At 41.7% G+C, this 13,658-nt stretch overlaps 1 protein-coding gene across 1 annotated transcript; it reads left to right on the top strand.

The window, feature by feature from the left end:
• Positions 1-912: 912 nt before the first annotated feature.
• On the top strand, positions 913-13,087 carry tmem200a (transmembrane protein 200A). Its single transcript, XM_029676903.2, has 2 exons — positions 913-1,787; positions 8,433-13,087. The coding sequence occupies exon 2, from the start codon at positions 8,453-8,455 to the stop codon at positions 9,953-9,955; it is 1,503 nt and encodes a 500-aa protein (XP_029532763.1). The 5' UTR covers positions 913-1,787; positions 8,433-8,452; the 3' UTR covers positions 9,956-13,087.
• The last annotated feature ends 571 nt before the right edge of the window (positions 13,088-13,658 follow it).

Genomic DNA, 13,658 nt, shown 5'->3' with positions numbered 1-13,658 from the left:
TCCCTCCAGCTCTATATTATCCGTGTCGTCGTTCAGCCACGACTCGAAGAAACATAAGATAGGGCAGTTTTTACTATCCTATTGGTAGGATAATCATAATCGTAGATCATCAGTTTTATTTTTCCAATGATCGCATGTTAGCAAGTAGTATTGATGGCAGTGGGAGTTTACTCGCGCGCCTATGGATTCTCAAAAGACAGCCTGATCTGCGTCCTCCTTTCCTCCGTCTTTTCTCCAGTATATCTTTCTCGTCGGACTCATTAAAGGAAAAAGAAAAGTTTGTGGTGACTAATCCCAGTTCTGATGTCCAGAAGTTATTTCAGTCATAAGAGACGGTAGCAGCAACATTATGTACAAAATAAGTTACAAACAATGCAAAAAAAACAAAATAGCACAATTTGTTACGGGCATGTAAAACGTCAGACATTCTCTTCAGCGCCATCTTAACAATGCTGTCAATCTCCCCATTTGACAAACCCTGAGAATTCCAAACAAGGACCAGAGGGGTTGGGAGACAGAATAGGCGTAGCCCCTCTTTAAACTCCTTTCTCAGCCCCTCAACCCCAAAGGCTGAAGTGGAACCTAACAATACTAGAAGTTGGGTTAGTCCCATTTCAAATGAGAACATTTAGGCAGTATCACAGTGGAGAAATGATTATAAAAACCCAGCCACGTACACTTTAAGCTCTAGCTCTCTCGAAGCCCCGAGTGAATATGTTTTTTTTTGGTATCCAGTTGAGCCAGACTTGCATTGCATAAACACAGGAAATGACAGACTCAAACATCTGCAACATTTCGATATAGATCTCTGGGCTTTTAACCCTTTAATTGCTCCTGCTACAATAAGCTACAGTTGGTTGTTTACTCCGAGTGTGCTTGCTCATCACAGCATGTAGGCAGTAGGAACAGGGAATGAGTTTAATCTTGATTCAGTGGCTATATAGGCTATTATGTCTGTGTTATGGAAACATTATAAATGATTGCATTCTTAAATGGTCATCTTCAAAGGATTTGGTTCACTCAATCATTTGCATCTCTAGATTGAAAGCAAGATGCAGGGAGCTTAGATTACTACGTGTTATCGATATTTGCATCAATTATTGTCTTTGCATTGGGGACATTGTAAACTATTATGGTAATATTGTATTCAGATGCTTGACTTCTCCACGCATAAATTATTCAAATAAGCTTTCTCTTGTTTTTTTTCTACTCACTGTGGGAGTACAATGCTTTTCCTGGTCTACATCCCAAATAAATGCATTATTCCGAGCTGAAGCCAGCTGGTGGAGAGAGCCTATTTACAAGCTACCGTTCCATGGAGGAATAGAAAGTGGACATGATAAGGCGTCTTGGTATAACTCCAAAAGAATTCACAGCGCTTTGTCCCCAGTTGTGAATACTTTAAAGTTAGTAGGCTAAACAGAACACGTATTTGATTTGTTATAGTCGACTGTGTGTGGATCACCGGATCTTTAGTGACAAAAAGTTGAGACGGTTGACAGTAAAACAATAGCAGACATTCTCTGCGCCTTGCGCAGCTTGGAACAGTTAGTACAGACGTGTAGCCAACAGTCCAGGTGAGCGTTTTGGAAATGGAGCGAAACAATGAAACCTTTTCTCTTTGGAAGTTTATTCTTTTTCGTATCGGCACTCGATTATAAATGTAATGGGAATACAAACGGACATAGCAAGCCAACCACGAGTGTCGAGAAACATGGCTTGCGTTATCATTTCCCATGCGTAATGGGCAAATAACACCAGCTAGAAAGAAGCACCATATTTTACAGGTAAGAAACAATTACATTATTCTTCAAGAAAAAATGTATTGTCCTCGATGGCCTTTTCTGTATTAAAATAACGATTATTTACATGGTTCTATTTGAACCTTTATTTAAACAGATGTTTTTATCTATCGAATCCCATTGACTGGGTCGTCTCATGGAGCTGCGCTCGTATCAAATATCGTTTCTATCCTTCTCACCACTTTGATCTCTCTTTTTTTATTTTTTTATTCTGGTGAATTCAAAATTCATTCCCATCGTTTCATCACAGGCTATTTTATCATAGCATTATATATGTTTTAAACTATTTACCCTGCACGCATTTTGTTTGAAAATGAGAATGGGAACATAGCAGCAAATGTTCTATTGATCTGGTGTTTGTAGGTTTTCACATACTGTATCTCTACACGTGCACATGCAGTGATTGATTATATTATTGTTTATTGCATTACTCTGCAAATTATTCATTTTCTTGGAACCAGCGGTACCATTACACCGCCCACCCACACACTGCACACACGCGCCCGTCTAGAAGTTACTGACACGGCTCTCTCTCTCACTCACTCACCCTCTCACTAATCCAGACATTATGCAGCGTCTGGAACAACACCTCCCACTTCAACCTGGACTCATGGGTAGATGTAACATAGTACAGGTAAATCCGAGACACTCCAATTAGAGTGATATGTTATGTTTCATGTGGTATCATCCATTTGATATGATATGTTACGAATAACAATATGTTACGAATAACAATATGTTGTGGCTAATGTTAGCTAGGTGGCTAATGCTAACGTTATCTAGGCTAGATGTTAGGGTTAGGGGTTAAGGTTAGGAGTTAGGTTAAAGGGTTAAGGTTAGGGTTATGGGAATGGTTGACTTACGTAACCATCTGTCTTATGTAACCATACCAAACATATCATACTAATTTTAGCGTCACAGATGTACATTTACTATGTTACGTCTAGTCTATGAGACCAGGCTGCCCCCTTGATCACACCAATAATGCCCTGACCACAATCCTCCTCATCTCATCTGCTATGGCTGCTGTCAATAAATAATTTGCCAAAGCAGCAAGGGAATTTTTTGATTATATGCAATTTTCCTTCAACATTTTGGATTATCTGATCATTTAAACTCATGTCAAGTTTGACACATTACAATCTGAGAAGACTAGATTTGCTTTTCAACACTGAACAGACATGTATATTCACTGACACCCTGACATATTAATCTGTTTTTCATCTATTCTGTTTTATCTCTGACAGAACAGTTTTTTTTACGTCCACTGATGTGTATGATTCTCATGGGGTGTCCTACTCTTATTAGATTTCCTGTGTGTCCTTTGCAAAAAAAACACGTGGCATTCGAGCAATGTTCTATGTTCCAAACACATCGTTAAAAAGAAGAAAAGAAAGTCAACAGGAACTGCACTCTCCGATGTATTGATATAATCCACCCCCTGCCGCCCACTGCTCCTCTCTCTCTCCTCATCCTGGTATTTCATGGTGAACTTTAGATAAGTCGACATCAAAAGGCTACACCACCCACACCTGCTCTCTGACCTAATGCTGGGTGGGGGGGGGGTGTACTGGGTGGGTGGGGGATGGGTACAGTCAGAGAAGTGGGTCATACAACTGTCATGCATCCGCCCAAGAGTTTCCTCTCTGTCTGCAATGGGAATAACACCTTTTGTAGATCCATCTAGTATTTTCACCATGCAATCATGTGCAGTGACCTTAAACTACTAAGGAAGTGCCTTGAGGGATGTACTCAGATGCAGGGTTGGTAGGTTCTTTTCTAAATGTAATCTGTTACAGTTACTAGTTACCTGTCCAAAATTGTTATCAAATAAAGTAAGTTTTGGATAACCCAAACTCAGTAACGTAATTTGATTACATTCCGTTACTTTGAGATTACTTTCCCCTTAAGAGGCATTAGAGAAGACTAACATGTACAGTGGGGCAAAAAAGTATTTAGTCAGCCACCAATTGTGCAAGTTTTCCCACTTAAAAAGATGAGAGAGTTCTGTAATTTTCATCATGGGTACACTTCAACTATGACAGACAAAATGAGAAAAAAATCCAGAAAATCACATTGTAGGGTTTTTAATTAATTAATTTGCAAATTATGGTGGAAAATAAGTATTTGGTCACCTACACCTGCTGCCTGTGACTGGAACGAATTGCAAAAATCGCTGAAGTTGGAGACTTTCATCTCCCTCACCAACTTCAAACATCTGCTATCTGAGCAGCTAACCGATCGCTGCAGCTGTACATAGTCTATCGGCAAATAGCCCACCCATTTTTACCTACCTCATCCCCATACTGTTTTTATTTATTTACTTTTCTGCTCTTTTGCACACCAATATCTCTACCTGTACATGACCATCTGATCATTTATCACTCCAGTGTTAATCTGCAAAATTGTAATTATTCGCCTACCTCATGCCTTTTGCACACAATGTATATAGACTCCCCTTTTTTTTCTTCATTTTGTGTTATTGACTTGTTAATTGTTTACTCCATGTGTAACTCTGTGTTGTCTGCTCACACTGCTATGCTTTATCTTGGCCAGGTCGCAGTTGCAAATGAGAACTTGTTCTCAACTAGCCTACCTGGTTAAATAAAGGTGAAATAAAAAAAATAAAAAACAAACAAGCAAGATTTCTGGCTCTCACAGACCTGTAACTTCTTCTTTAAGATGATCCTCTGTCCTCCACTCGTTACCTGTATTAATGACACCTGTTTGAACTTGTTATCAGTATAAAAGACACCTGTCCACAACCTCAAACAGTCACACTCCAAACTCCACTATGGCCAAGACCAAAGAGCTGTCAAAGGACACCAGAAACAAAATTGTAGACCTGCACCAGGCTGGGAAGACTGAATCTGCAATAGGTAAGCAGCTTGGTTTGAAGAAATCAACTGTGGGAGCAATTATTAGGAAATGGAAGACATACAAGACCACTGATAATCTCCCTCGATCTGGTGCTCCACGCAAGATCTCACCCCGTGGGGTCAAAATTATCACAAGAACGGTGAGCAAAAATCCCAGAACCACACGGAGGGACCTAGTGAATGACCTGCAGAGAGCTGGGACCAAAGTAACAAAGCCTACCATCAGTAACACACTACGCCGCCAGGGACTCAAATCCTGCAGTGCCAGACGTGTCCCCCTGCTTAAACCAGTACATGTCCAGGCCCGTCTGAAGTTTGCTAGAGAGCATTTGGATGATCCAGAAGAAGATTGGGAGAATGTCATATGGTCAGATGAAACCAAAATATAACTTTTTGGTAAAAACTCAACTCGTCGTGTTTGGAGGACAAAGAATGCTGAGTTGCATCCAAAGAACACCATACCTACTGTGAAGCATGGGGGTGGAAACATCATGCTTTGTGGCTGTTTTTCTGCAAAGGGACCAGAACGACTGATCCGTGTAAAGGAAAGAACGAATGGGGCAATGTATCGTGAGATTTTGAGTGAAAACCTCCTTCCATCAGCAAGAGCATTGAAGATGAAACGTGGCTGGGTCTTTCAGCATGACAATGATCCCAAACACACCGCCCGGGCAACGAAGGAGTGGCTTCGTAAGAAGCATTTCAAGGTCCTGGAGTGGCCTAGCCAGTCTCCAGATCTCAACCCCATAGAAAATCTTTGGAGGGAGTTGAAATTCCGTGTTGCCCAGCAACAGCCCCAAAACATCACTGCTCTAGAGGAGATCTGCATGGAGGAATGGGCCAAAATACCAGCAACAGTGTGTGAAAACCTTGTGAAGACTTACAGAAAACGTTTGACCTCTGCCATTGCCAACAAAGGGTATATAACAAAGTATTGAGATAAACTTTTGTTATTGACCAAATACTTATTTTCCACCATAATTTGCAAATAAATTCATTAAAAGTCCTACAATGTGATTTTCTGGATTTTCTTTTCTCATTTTGTCGGTCATAGTTGAAGTGTACCTATGATGAAAATTACAGGCCTCTCATCTTTTTAAGTGGGAGAACTTGCACAATTGGTGGCTGACTAAATACTTTTTTTGCCCCACTGTATGTTACCAATTGAACAACATCTATTGCAGGATAAATCAATGTTAAAGTTTACATAACTGGCCATATTTGGATGTTACATTTATGGATGTTAAAGTTATGTAGGCTTCTTCCAACGCATCACTTTCTATTACATACAATATAATAATATGATTAAATTATATCTTTACATTAAAAACAAAAGTGTATCAGAATTCCAGTCATTCCAATAAATGTTATACCCTTTGATCTTCAAGAATACGACGTGGAAATATAGAAGGAGAGATCAGCTAAATTGTTTTACCTGAGCATGACCCCAAAACTAAGGACATATTAGCCAGCCCTACTCTGTTATTTGTGATTTTGTTGTCATGGAGGACTGAGAGGGCTCATTGATTCCAGTTGAACAATAAATGCTGCGCTCATGGAATGGCATGCTTTGAGCACTACTGAGAAGTGCTATTTACTTGTGAAAAATGAATGTCATATGCTGCATTTGCTATAGGCCTTTTCTTAACCTTTTTGTTGGTGACACTTTGATATCTTGATATTATGCAGCTGTTTAAAAGGCAAATCCACAGATAAAACCATTTTGGTAAAAAAGCTGAGGGATGGGCCTGGAGAAATGTAACCACTCTCAGATTAATAGAAAAAGCTATGGATGCAAGGACTGACCATCCGTGATATAAAATGTTTTGTTTTAACCATGTTACGAGGCTATACAGTGTTTGTTTACATTTACAATGTTTACAATGAGCCTGTTAATGTAACCCACAAATGCTGATGCTCCAGATACTCAACTAGTCTAAAGAAGGCCAGTTTTATTGCTTCTTTAAACAGGACAATAGTTTTCAGCTGTGCTAACATAATCGCAAAAGGGTTTTCTAATGATCAAAATTTGTCTTTTAAAATTATAAACATGGATTAGCTAACACAACGTGCCATTGGAACACAGGAGTGATGGTTGCTGATAATGGGCCTCTGTACGCCTATGTAGATATTAAAAATGAGCCGTTTCCAGGTACAACAGTCATTTACAACCTTAACAATGTCTACACTGTATTTCTGATCAATTTGATGTTATTTTAATGGACAACAGATGTGGTTTTCTTTCAAAAACAAGGGCATTTCTAAGTGACCCCAAACTTTTGATCGGTAGTCGGAAGTTTGCATACACCTTAGCCAAATACATTTAAACTCAGGTTTTCAAAATTCCTGACATTTAATCCTAGTAAAAATTCTCTGCCTTAGGTCAGTTCTGATCACCACTTTATTTTAAGAATGTGAAATGTCAGAATAATAGTAGAGAGAATTATTTCTTTCAGCTTTTATTTCTTTCATCACATTCCCAGTGGGTCAGACGTTTACATACACTCAATTAGTATTTGGTAGCATTGCCTTTAAATTGTTTAACTTGGGTCAAACATTTTGGGTAGCCTTCCACAAGCTTCCCACAATAAGTTGGGTGAGTTTTGGCTCATTTCTCCTGACAGAGCAGGTGTAACCGAGTCAGGTTTATAGGCCTCCTTGCTCGCACATGCTTTTTCAGTTCTGCCCACAAATTTTCTAGAGGATTGAGGTCAGGGCTTTGTGATGGCCACTCCAATACCTTGACTTTGTTGTCCTTAAGCCATTTTGCCACACACCTCTTGGTGAAGCACCATGTATCTGCACCTCTCCTGCCTTCAACCTGGTTGTTGGTACTTTTGAAGGGGTTTTATTGGAAACACTGATGAGATTACCGTTCCTAAAAAGATAGCATATTTCTCCCATAAATTGATTGTCATGGTTCATTGGCAAATGTTGAAATAGGATGGTGTATGGTAGTCAGTATGGTTGAGTACTGAGTAGTACTGACCAGTGCTGCTTGTGTTAGCTGAGGCTCTATTTTACTGTAAAATATATATATTTCAAGGTCCCTTGTGAGTCATCTCCATTAATAGACTGCCATAACTAATTCTATACTTTTTAATTTAAGATCCGTTTAAGATCATAGGGACTAAGTAACGGCCTCTTATATTTCTTTAAACCCTTTTACTAGGAAATGAGATGTTCCTCCTGAGATGACAAATAGATGGAGTCATTTGGAAAAGAGCATCTGTGTGTGCTTGTCTGTGGTGTGTGTAAGAGAGAAAGCGAGACAGAGTGACAGATATATGAGAGAGAGAGAGATACAAACAGCTGGAGCGGAAAAGGCAGGGGACATGTGTGAATGTAAAGTGCTATATCACAGCTAAATATGTAATCATTCGCTCACAAACATAATGCAATTGACCATTTCAATCATCATTTTGACTTCCAAAAAGGCTCTCCTTTCTTTTAGCAAGAAAAAAAACAAAGAGGGCAAACACCAGATTGCCAGATTAATTGTTGCCTATGGGCTGTGACTAGAATTAATATTAGAACATAATTGTCATCATTCTTAATTACCAAAGCAAGCATAAGAGCAGTTTCTGCAGATGCTGTTCCCAGCTTGATGACGCCCCCCAAAGGTTATGGTTGCTCTGCCTCCCACCATGGGAATACCAGGAGGACAGTGCCAGCAACCCAGCAACTAGAGAAGAGACATCAGTAAACATACCAGATGCGTCTCACTCCCCTTCTCTGTTTGTCTTTACAGGGCCGTGGACAGCGGTAGTGATGATTTCAGCTGGTGGAGTGATTACGGGCCACCTTGCTGCACTGAAGAGGCAGGACTCGGCCCGCTCCCAACACCACCTGCCCATCCAGTCCCCAGCCCCAGGAGAGGCCCAGGAGAAGAAGAGGGCCAAGCGTAAACCCAGAGCCGACGTAGTGGTGGTCAGGGGAAAGATCCGCCTCTACTCTGCCTCTGGGTTCTTCCTCATCCTGGGTGTATTGATCCTGCTGATGGGCATCGCCATGGCCGTGCTGGGCTACTGGCCACACAGAGAGGATCTCGTAGCGGCCAACGCCAAGCTATCCACCAACGACACCAGGGTGACCCGGGAGGAAAGCGGTACACTGGCCCAGTTCTTTGAGCAGCACCTGCACTCTGAGAAGATGAAGATGCTGGGCCCCTTCACCATGGGTATTGGTATCTTCATCTTCATCTGTGCCAATGCCATCCTGCATGAAAACAGGGACCGGGAGACCAAGGTGATCCACATGAGAGACATGTACTCCACCGTCATCGACATCCACAGCCTGCGGATCAAAGAGCACAAGTACATGAACGGGGCCTACTCCGGCTCTTATGGGGAGCATGAGGTCAGGACCTATGAGAACCAGTGTGCCTCCAAGCTTGCTGCTAACACCCTGCTAGGGTTCCCCAGCATGGGGAACAATGTGAAGGTGTCTCGCAGGGCCAGCTCTACGGAGGACGAGGAGGGCCTTCTCAACGAGGCCAAAGGGGGGCATGGTCTCCTGCCTTCACTCTACAGAGAGCGCTCTGGCTCCATCTTTGGTCTGCAGCATGAGGGCAGCCGCCACAGGGACGAGAGGAGCAGCTTCACCAAGAGATGCCAGACCAGGTCAATCGTCTCGTCCTCGATCAGCGCTTTCACCCTGCCCGTTATCAAGCTCAACAACTGTGTGATCGACGAGCCTGACATGGACAACATCACAGAGGACCTGGAACACATTCGGGTTAGGTCCCAACCCCCCTCTGTGGAGTCCCTGGCTGTGCCTGTCCCGGCGGACATTGCCAAAGCCTACAAACCTCCCAACGTCATGCTCCTCAGGAGTAACTCAGCCACAGAGTCCCACTCCTTCTCGTCCTCTCATAGCTCTCTGCCCCCAGGCTCTGCCAGTGGGAGGTACCTGTCCCCCGGGACTGCCCGCAAGGACTTCGACTCCAACAACTCCCTCCACATGCTGTCTTCTCATTCTAAGTCTCTGGACCTGGATCGAAGGCCCACCACCCTAACAGTGAAGCCAGAGCAGAGGAAACATCCCAGCTGGCCCCGGCTGGACCGCAGCAATAGTAAAGGCTACATGAAGCTGGAGAACAAGGAGGATCCTATGGACAGACTGCAGCTGCCCCAGGTAGCAGTCAAACAGGATTACACCAAGAAAGAGAAACTGCTCATGATCTCCAGGTCTCACAATAACCTCAGCTTTGAACACGATAAGCAGTTCATGAGCAACACTATGAAACGAGGGAGCTCTGAGACCAGGTTTTAAATGGAACTCTTACAAAACCCGGTCTCAGACGTGTTTGTGCCATCTTGCCAACTCCTATGGTCATTGCCACCTGATGAGGACCATATGAGTTGGCAAGAAAGCACAAACACATCTGGGTCCAGGCTATATGAAGCCCACTACTTGTGTGACAAAATCATTCTGCAATACAATTCTAGCTGTTCCCTGTCAGTGTTGCTTAGTAAATTGTAAGTGTGATCACATGTTGTTTTGGGATGGAGCTCTCAGGTAGTCCGTCTGTTTGCAGTCTAAAGAAAGAGTGGCTGTGTTACGTGTGTGAGATATTTGCAGCACAAATCAATTCATAAATGTTTTCAAATTAGGTTTAAAGTGAACTTAGACGTACAGAAACCTACACCATTAAGTTGTGGTTTGTTTTTCTTATCACATTTCTATAGTATTTGTGTTGTTGCAATACGCTGTACTTTTTGTTCAAACCGGTCAGTGTACGTACAAGAGTTGTTTAGATATTTTGCTATGGAGCTTTTAATAATGTAATTGTTCTCAACACACACTGCTATTTTTTTAAGGAAAAAGGAGTAAAATTTACAATTTACACATTTCTCAGAATAAAATGAAGCTTTTCAATGAGTAACATTTGTCTTTGATGATAGCCTATACTATTTTGTTCTCCCCAGCCTTGGAAATGTGCTATGTGTTCACAGAAAAGTATTTAACCTTGCCTTAGTAGATGTATTTTAAACACAAAGATAGAATCAATACTATAAACAGTACAGAGTATTTCTGCTCGCATCTGTTTGTCTGATATTCATTTCGTCTCTTGAATTCTGAGAGGGAATGAACTAAGAAATTCTCCTAACATTTGTTTTCTCGCCCCACAAACTTTGAATCGGTTGTGAAGGGAAAATATTTTATCTTTGGAAGCAAGGAAGTAAATAGCATTCCCATGTTGAACAATAGGAGATCTGGGAGTATCGAATTGGGAGCTGCCAGAGTAGAGAGGAGTCTCATAAGATGGTTCCATCTGGAGGGGGAGTGAACCAAGATGTGTGTGACTTCCAGGAAGCCTGATATTTAAACAAGGTTTGCACATTGTCAATACGAACAGGAGAAACTGTGCCGTGTGCATGTTCAGGATTTGATATATTTTCCATGTTTTCTTTTGCTGAAATGTCTGACTGCAATTAGAAAGACATTGGATTGAATATTTTTGTGTCCCCTATTTGTTATCTGTAAGAGGTGGTATTTTGTGAAAACAGCAGTCAATGAAACATTGGATGTCTGGGTGCAAGTCTATTTTGGACAGGTGGAGTGGCGTGAATTCCAATCCGCCACTCATAGTCTTCAAGAATACACCCCCTGCCTTGCCGATTTGGTCTGTTATTGCTATGCTCTTTTAGCATGGGTAGACTATTCACAATATATCATCGTCCCATAAGCCACTTCTAAAATAAGAAGGTAATATCATCCCACTGAGCACACACTGGTTAAATCAACGTTGTTTCCACGTAATTTCAATGAAATTATGTCGAACCAACGTGGAATAGACATTGAATTGTCTGTGCCCAGTGGGATATGGATGAAGCGTTGGCTAATCCTCTGATGTTCTAAAGAAGTGAATGTTACTTCATGCAAAGTAATAAAGAGTATCTCTTGCTTTGATTTTGTACATTTGTATAGAATATCGTGACATATATAGGCTACTGTCCACACAACTCCCGCTCCGATACTCATCCTAAACAGAAAAAGGTTACAGATAAAGTTGGAGATAGTTTTGGATTTGAGAAGGAAGATAAAGTTTGACTGAGGCCATCTGTAGAGTTAGCATCAAAGCAAATGACATTGCGGCTTCAAAGAACAATCAACAAACCAAAGAAGCCAATATCTATTTCAGCATAAATATTATATCAAAAGAAACAAAAAGTACTTCGTTGTCAGTTCTGCCTCATTGCTAGATCCTCCCAATGCTGCTCCTTGGGGACTCCCCCGTCACTGACGGCAAATTACCTTGGCGGAGCAGGGCAGGCCAGGGTTAATTGGTAGGAGCTGAGAGATGCCTTGGGGTTTGGACCTCGCTCACTCACCAGGGGAATGGGAGCGTTGGGTGAGACCCTGGCCTTCGGGATGCTATTCTAGCTCATTAGGACGTCAATCTGCAACACATTTCCGGCAGGGGTTTGGGACCCCCTCTGACTGCCATGGCAACAAAGGCACCCTCAGTATTTAAACCCAAATGCAGCTAGGCAGCTGCTTCAGGCACGCGACAAAAGAGAGCAGCAAAGGATCATGGGTCAAAACAAGAGAAAAACATGAATATGATAAAGATGGCTTAAAATGTCATTGATCCAGTAAGACAGTATCTTGAAATGTGGATGTCTTCTTTATTCAGTTATTCAACTTTTGATAAAACTGCTACTTAGCCAAACTAATGAGCAAGCTAAGACTGTTCCTTGCCTCTGTCTACTAATTGGCTTACCTTCTGTGAACTTCAGCACCTTGTTATTGTCCTTCATGTTTTAGGAAACTCCGCCATTAGGCTGCATCCAAGGTCACTCAGGGGCATTACACTCCTATTAATAATGTCTTGACTGAGTCACATGGCCTATTATTCCCCATCCTCATTTTCCAAGAGGCGTGTTGGTAAACCAGAGAGTGTGACCTATCCTGTCCACAATAAGCTGAGGGTGTCGGGTGAGTCAATGCTGGAGGTCTCGGGGGACTCGACCGTCTCCTGAGGTCCACCTACTTCACATTCTAAACCATTGCAGTGAAATCAGTGACCCACCCTCCTGTCACTATCTCTGAAGGCACCTCTATGTTCAGGGGTCACGTCGTGTTTCAGTGAAATGCCATAATGAGTGCTTGATTGTGCCAAGAGTAGCCTATGAATCATTGTAGGCAGAGTAAATGTTTCATATTGCTTTTAAACACTGTATTGATTGAGAAAATGTCTGTAAGAGCTGGTTATACAGTTTGACTACATAATGGCCTTTAAAGGAGGGACTTCTTTGTCAGTGGCTACTGCTGTGCTGTGAATGGGCTGAGATTGTCATTGTTACCGGGTCCGTGCATAGCAATCAATGACAAGAAATAACGTGTCCTGTCAAGTGTTGTGTTTTTGGCATCATTAAAGTGAAGACTTATTTTATCAAATCAATTCTCTGTAATTATTATTATGCGATTTAAACAAATCATGTCGTTTTAATTAACTAGGAAGTCTGGGCAGCAAGGAAAATCTTCAGATTACAAAGTTAGAATATTTTAATATCTGATTTATTAGTCTCATTCCAAACGTCATAAATTGTTGGTTATCTGCACAAACCCAGCCTTTACTATGACTCATCCATACACCAATCGTCTTAAATCATTTAGTAAATACTAACTAACTAAACAATCACAGAAATGCATAAACAAACAACACAGTAGATATGGTTACAAGGAAATTATAGGGGAGGTTCCCTCACGGGCTAAGCCAATATGACGGATTGGTGGACAAAGGGAAGTGGGTGTGGACTGAAAAGGGCAGGAAAGACAAAAGGCGTCACTACACAGTTTATAATTATATTAATTGAAATGCCAATCCTTTACACATGAATGCTCACTCATTCGGGAACAATTGCAATCAATATTTACGCCCAGTGTGTCGTCGTGATCTCTGTTGGAATCGTCATTCCTTCTGTTGGAGAGTTCATCCAAGTCTCTATCTCGCTCGGCTTCCCTGAAG

This window comes from Oncorhynchus nerka, linkage group LG13 (assembly GCF_034236695.1).
Source record: "Oncorhynchus nerka isolate Pitt River linkage group LG13, Oner_Uvic_2.0, whole genome shotgun sequence".
Lineage (NCBI taxonomy): Eukaryota > Metazoa > Chordata > Actinopteri > Salmoniformes > Salmonidae > Oncorhynchus > Oncorhynchus nerka.
Note: the sequence above shows the minus strand (reverse complement) of the source record. Positions and strands in the feature narration are given on the sequence as shown.

Excerpts from the sequence above, each read along its gene's own strand:
- tmem200a (XM_029676903.2), top strand. The coding sequence starts at position 8,453 with ATGATTTCAGCTGGTGGAGTGATTACGGGCCACCTTGCTGCACTGAAG.